At 41.4% G+C, this 7,430-nt stretch overlaps 1 protein-coding gene across 6 annotated transcripts in view; it reads right to left on the reverse strand.

The window, feature by feature from the left end:
* Nucleotides 1–6,972, reverse strand: part of efna3b (ephrin-A3b) — a 105,524-nt gene extending 98,552 nt beyond the window's left edge. For all 6 annotated transcript variants that reach the window (XM_047154620.2, XM_017450567.3, XM_017450492.3 and 3 more), the window contains exon 1: nt 5,904–6,972. In XM_047154620.2, coding sequence (XP_047010576.1) covers nt 5,904–6,010 — 107 coding nt within the window. In that variant the 5' untranslated portion in view covers nt 6,011–6,972. The remainder of the gene's footprint in view (nt 1–5,903) is intronic.
* Between the last annotated feature and the right edge of the window lie 458 nt (nt 6,973–7,430).

Raw genomic sequence — 7,430 nt, forward strand, 5'->3', positions numbered from 1 at the left:
AATCTTTCCGGCATGAATTTTTTAAGCTCTATCTTATCGTTCGGGGTATTTTGAAACATTTATGATTTGTGTAAGTCATATTTGCGAGTGTGTGTGTGTGTGTGTGTGTGTGTGTGTGTGTGTGTGTGTGCATAACCTTGTCTTCTCCTCATGTTCTTGAGTCTTTTGGTCAAGCCTGAGATTCACACCTCTCTTTTGTTCAGCGGATTAGATGAGTTCAACGAGTATCATTCAGGTTTAAAAAAATAAATAATTAGGCCTGAAGGGCCTTTCACACTGAGCGCGATTAAGCGAAGTGAATGTATGACGCGATGATGCTCTTGAATCAGGACTATAGATCCCTATGGAGATATTCACACCGGACACGGCGCGACAAAGCGAGATCTATTTTCTGTGCAGTGTGGATTTTTTGCCCCACGATGAAACACACCGTCCAATTACATTTGAGCCTTAGATCATGCGCTGCTGTTGCACAAAAGGGCGAGATAGGTGGCGCTATAGCACAGAAAACTGTTTTGAAAACCAGTGTAAACACCGACGAAAAGTATTCTGGAAGAGAGAAGCGACTCAGCGGATGTTGAGTTCTTGTTATCGTTGGTGTCTGAGAACAGAGAACTTTTTCAAATCCATTCTTTCTTTTTCTGTACTTCTTAAAAATTTGCGTGTCTTGTTTTTTCAACATGCCAACATTTAAGTGATTCTTCTTCCCAGCGGTCAAAGACGATAGGCCGATCAGCTGAATAGCGGGTTGCGCCACCTAATGTGCAGGCGTGAAGTGCGTTCTCGGTCGACGCCACCTATAGTGCGGGCGCGAATTAGCAAAAGTTCTGGCTCGGGACTAAAGCTGGACGGTTTCGGCATGTAATAGTAATCTGTACTTGTGTGAAAAATAATAACTGTTGAACGAATCAATGGATTCAAACGACCCGAGTCACTGAAAACTCAAACTTTTCATCTCTAAATCCCTGAACAACACCTCCTCTCCATTTACATTCATTCCTTGACATGGCCAATGTGTTCCTCGACACGTCCGCTCGTAGGTGGTAAAAAATGGGTCACGATAAGAATGTAAATGGAACAAAGGTAAAACAAAATGTAATACTCAAGAACTGTGGTGTGTATGCCATTTGAATTAGATTGTTAAGCCAATGATATAAAGCAACATTTGCAAGCAAATGGTATTAACAACAAAAGTTACTACTTCTTTCTTTTTTCATGCTACAGTTCTTGCATATCGCCCAGCTTCATATGAACTTTGTGTTAAGACCTAGCTCTCTCTCTCAGTACGTTTACATTGACAACAAGATTCTGATATTAACCTGATTAAGACACTAGCATGTAAACAGCGATTATTGATGACCTTAATCCGGCTAAAGTCATACTCGAAGTAAACACAAATGGAATTAAGACGTGTGGAGTATTCCTGTTTTAGTCGCGTTATCGACGTGCGTTACAGACACGTACACACCTTAATCACACTACTAACATCATGTGGGAGTTTTCACCGCATTTTGCGACAGGACACGTACGCACACGGCAGCGCTCAACCGTTTGACGGCAAACGGCTGCATCCCAAGCCGCGTACTTACCGACTATATAGCACATGAAATATGTGTATCTCGGGTACTATATAGTAGGTAAGTACACGGTTTTGGACGCAGCCATGCTCTCTTGTTTTCTCGTAAAACGGTTGAGCGCTGCCGTGTGTTAAGTTTAATGTTAAATATCCAGCAATAAAACGGACAATAAAATAAACAGGCAATAAAAATGACTAACATGTAAGCATTTTAAAAAAGTTTTTATTTATCTATTTATTTTTAAGTAACATTCGAGACGTCTGGTGCGTCTGTAGTTTGATCGCGATTAGATTTTTACGCCAGTGCTGTAAAGCTTCGACATTGTGCAAGCTGAATCCAAGCTGCATGTTCTGAATCTGAATCCAGCATGATGCTGAAGTGTAAAGTAATACTGCTTGCTATTATCTTAAGAGCTGCCTTTAATTATACAGCCAATGAATTCATTTTACTCAGAAACAAGGGTATTAAACCGTACTTTTCCTTGTTGCTGACGTGGTGCCTTTACGAGTACGTATTTTGTACCTTGTGTATAACTTGTGAAAATAACACTTTAAAAGTGTAACTTTTAAAATGATTAAAGGTGGAAAATTAGACTTTAAGGATGCCGCTGTGTCCATATTTACTTCTGAGAAACGCACTGTCTTGTGAAAGATCTATTCTAAACACTCTAAAGAGACGTACTCTGATTTGGGTTCTTGATTCTGGACGTTTAAAGACATTAATGACTGACTGATGTGTTAGAATTTGGCGCTGAACTGAACTGAATTTTTAAATCTTTTACGATTTAAAGCAGAAACCAGGCAAGATTGTATTGGGGTCATCTCCAACAGTGTGACGAGTAATAATAGAATAACATACGGTGGTAATAATAATAATAATAATAATAACAATTATAATAATGCTGAAATCGTATAAATTAAACCGATTATAATTGTGGCATTGAATGTGGGAACAATATATAGTATAAATAATATGCTAACGAAACTGTATACGTACAAATTTTCCTTATAGCTGATGAGCTAACACCGGAGATCCAAGCTGATGAAAACTATAATGCACACTCAAATAAATCTGGGTTGGTGACTTTGTCGGAAATATGGTGCAAAAATGTTCAACTGAAAATCTTGCCCTTTAACATCGATGTCTATCCTCTGGGCTGTGAACGGGAGAAAGATATTAAGTAAGAGTCCCTCCGATCCCATGGCACGGCCCCTCTGCTCAGCTGGAGCATATGTATTTAATTTGATCATGATTTTCATCTAAATTTGTATTCTGCCCCGGGCTACTGCGTTAACGGTGTGGCCAGAACCACCTGCAAACTAGGGCGATACCTGCGTTTTTTCTTACACGTTTAGGAAAGAGACCGAGACGGTGCACGGCTTTACATTTACATTTACGTACACAAAGACACAAAGATCCGTAAGTGAATTTTTATATAAGACATGCTCGGCTTGAAGTGATTTCAACTTGTCCGAATGTCAAGTGTGCGTGTGTGTGTGAGAGAGAGAGAGGAGAGAAGGAGAGAAGATGGAATTGTAGAATGGTGACACACTGCTAACACATTGGGGTCACGGTGAAAAACGGCTAAAGAGGAAAGAAGGGGAACAGAGAGGAGGAGAGACAGACGGAGACTCCCAGGGAGTAGCAGTGTGCTGGAGAAAAGGGGATTGAGGGAGGAAGAGAGAGAGGTGAGATGAGATGAGATGAGATGAGATGAGATGAGATGAGCCGGACTTCAGTGCTACATATGATCTAATAAAGAAAGTAGACGCTAACAAATACGTAAATCTGTGTGTTTTAAGTATTAGTTTTAGAGTGCTGCACCTTTGCTTAACATCGACAGCTGATCCCAGGCTTTGCTTCACTGTGCTTCACTTCTGAGGTGTCAGTTATGGCACTGGCAAGTGGCCCAGCCATATTTAAGGTTTTCACAGCATCTGGAATCGGCACCAGAAACAACTCAAACGCAACCAAGCGTATCGACTGCTCGGGCGACCTTTCAGTTTTAAGTAAGTTGCGTGTTTTGGTCGACAACATACCTGAAATGTGAGCTTATAAATGCTGGGTTGTGGCTGGGTTTTGGCAGGATGGCTCGTTCCACTTTGGTATGTGGCCTGGATGAACGTGGTAACTGTGGCTTGGCATCAGACCATCACTCATTTACTATTTGCGATTATTCCTATTACGCCTGAGGCCTATTCTCCATTTTGACATGATCATGACAGAAATCTCCACAGCGAAAACACTGATTTTTTTCCCCCCCTATATGTTCGAGTGGAAAATTCTAAATGAACAAACATAATTTCAGAAGCTGAAAAATTGCTCTATTAGCGTCATGGTTAAATATATAAAAATTATAAAGGCGACTATACAGGCATTGGTCTGGTTCAGCACTGAGTGTACTTCACTAAGCAATCTTTCCTGTAGAAACACATTTCTACTTTGGATTAAATTTTTTTTTTTTTAAAAAGACGATTTACCTCATTCCTCTTTTTTTATTTACCGATATAGGTCTGTACACCAATTCTGCGTATAGGTTAATCACACACAGCTCTATTAGTGTCATGGTTAAATAACAAACAGACTGAATAGACTAGCAAAAACTTTGCTATACAACCGTCCTCTACAGTCCAGGACCTGTTCAACTGTAAATAAACAAATAAATAATGAATTAAATAAATAAATAAAATCACAGACCCCGTCAGTACAGATACATTTTTTTGACAGACTAAAAAAAAGGCAGATACATTATTTAAACACGTACAATAATATTTTGGCTATCTGATGGAGTAATGATGTTTGTCGTGATTTACAGATTTTCAGAAAAAAAATTTTTTTTATTTTTTTTAGAAATCGCGAACCTCCTGGCTGCTCTTCACAGATCCCTGTGGATCCATACATCTCACCGTGACGCTACGGACCGAGTTAGAAAACTTAAAAGGTGTACGTTTCCAAATAATGTGTAAAAGTGTAAATGCTCGGCTCAGTAAGTATCAACGTGTGGGTGTTTAGTACGCTTTGTGCTCTTCTTTACACTGTATCGTTAAAACAATAAACGTTAACAACAAAAAAAACAACAAAAACAAACAAACAGCAATTTGGCTTTAGATATTGATGTTGATATTTTTTCCCTCCCCTGTTGTTTTTCCATTCAGAGTAATAACAAGCAATTTCGACGGCGCGTTATAGTAAGCGTTTTTCATCACTTCAGTTTAGAACGATTTTACAAATGGCCGCCGTGGCTCTTTCACCTTCTGCCCTTCGAAAGGCTTCAGCCGTAGAAATGGGCCATGCCGCAAGGTTGAAACATAAAAACTTATCCTAACTGTACGCTCTGATATCATGTTTATAAGTAGATTGATGATGACTACATTGTGTTGTTTTGTTTTTACAGGATATCTACTCTAACTTCACACTTCCACATAGGACGATATAACTCCATATAACACTAGACTATTCCGATTTATCAGATAAACCGGCAGTGATTTTTTTTGTTTTTTTTTTTTTTTTGTGAGTGTATGTGTGTAATGGTTGCTCTTCGCCTTTAGTAGTTGATCAAAGCGAGAAAAGCTTTCCTCTTGTTTTCATTTGGCTGTAAAGCGCAATAGCATGAACGAGGCACACTGGTATATTGTAAAATCCCTCAGTCCTGTCTAATAGGGGATGCAGAAGAAAGTCACGTGTTGAAGTATAGAGCAGATTTTAGCACTGAGTTCAGCCTGAATAACAGATTACTGACATGACAGGCCGAGATAGAAGTAAAGCTCTCAAATAATTCTGTGGATTCATTATTCAAGCTGCTACACACCTTTTTGTAATGAAGCAATTTATCATCCCCACACACACACACACACACACTGATATATATATATATATATATATATATATATATATATATATATATATATATATATATGTGTGTGTGTGTGTGTGTGTGTGTGTGTGTGTGTGTGTGTGTGTGTGTGTGTGTACACAAGCACAATGATATATATGCACTATGGTGTGGTGGTTTATAACGTTAACAAAAATGCAACAGTCTTAACTTTTTCTTTAAGAAAAAAATTTAAAAAGTGGCAGCTCAAATGTTTATTATTTATTTCTTGAACATTTTTATATTTCTGGTCGCGAGAGAGAGAGAGAGAGAGAGAGAGAGAGAGAGAGAGAGAGAGAGAGAGAGAGATTGAAGAACACTGTATTGTGTTGAAAAACAAACAAATAAACATTTTATGCCAATTGAAAAAAAAAACATGTAGTTTATAGTGAAAGGTGTCGTTTAAACTCCGGCACCGTTGTGTACAAACTCGTTTACAATGAAAGAGTACTTACTGGATATTGGAGCTGTTCCAGTGCACCGCGTGCCGGCTCGCGCGCGCCAGGTAAAAGTTCGCACAGGTGAGCGCGAGCAGAAAAAGCGCGAGCGCGGCGAGCGCCATAATCCCTTCTTATCAATACGTCTCCCTTCGACCCGTCTCTCTCTCTCTTTCTCCCTCTCTCTCTCTCTCTCTCTCTGTGTGCAAGTGTTTTGTCCGGTTCGTCTCGATCCGGTGTGTGCGGCTCCCCGTCACTCACAGCACTGACACCACCATCCCGGACGTGTGGGGGAAAAGGAAAACGGAGCACGCGCTCAAGCTGCGACCACGGTGCTGATGCGCGTGGACTGTGCACGCGGCGTGTAAGTCAGAATCCATGGCATGCACCGCGTCCCCATGTCTTCCCTTTGCGTTTAAACCAATCCTGCACAGACACCCCCTTCCTCCTCCTCCTCCTCCTCCGGCGTTTCGGGATGGACGCGGGAAAAAAAAAAAAAGAAAAAAAAAGCTTACGCTGACCGGATGCTTGACATTGATAAGAGAGGAAAAAAAGTGTCCTCTCGGAGGACAGTGCAGGAGACGACGCTGCGCGCGAGCAGGAGACAAGTGAACAAAGGCGCAGAGGCGAAGAGACTCCGTTTGCGCGGTCTGATAACTATATTTTACTATGACGTCGTTGTTGTTGTTGTTGTTGTTTTATATATATACATATATATATGAAAGATGCTTGATTAGCCTATCTGATGCGCGATATGATGCACGTTTCACACTAACGGAGATGTGACGAGAACAGGTCCTCGTGCGAGTTTTATTCGCCTCCCTCCAACCGGCCCGAGCATCAACTAGCCTCAAGTTCTCTCTCTCTTTCTCTCTCTCTCTCTTTGTGTCTCTCGCGATTCGGTAGGCAGTGCTCGTGCGCCTTGTAGCTCCGCCCCCTGCCCGCTATAAGCAGCCCCCACGTTCTTCAGCATCAGCTACCTTAAAGACGAGACGAGAAGACAGGCTCAGAAAGATATCCATACGCTCTATTGTAACCAATGGCAACCTAATGGTAACTTTCTTTTCAATCTAAACTAGTGACTCCATCAGAGGGCTTAATGGTTTGCATGTTTGCCTCACACCTCCAGGGTTCCCACCACCACCTTGTGTGTGTGGAGCTTGCATGTTCTTCCCGGTTAGTTACAGTTGCGTTTATACAGTGCTTTTCTAGACAGTCAAAGCGCTTTACATAGTATGGGGAGATGGGGGGGTCTGCTCAAGTAGCGCTAGTGTGTAGCGTCCACCTGGAGGATGTGACAGCAGCCATCGTGCAGCAGAACGCTCAAAACACACCAGCTATTAGTGGAGAGGAGAGCGTGATGTAGCCAATTCAGAGATTCGGATTATTAGGGGGCCGTGATGGATGGAGAAGGGTCAGTGGGGGAATTTCGCCAGGACACCAGGGTTATACCCCTACTCTTTTGCTATAAGTGTCCTGGGATATTTACTGACCACAGAGAGTCAGGACCTCGGTTTTAACGTCTCATCCGAAACCTGGGGTTTC

This window comes from Ictalurus punctatus, chromosome 1, assembly GCF_001660625.3.
Source record: "Ictalurus punctatus breed USDA103 chromosome 1, Coco_2.0, whole genome shotgun sequence".
Lineage (NCBI taxonomy): Eukaryota > Metazoa > Chordata > Actinopteri > Siluriformes > Ictaluridae > Ictalurus > Ictalurus punctatus.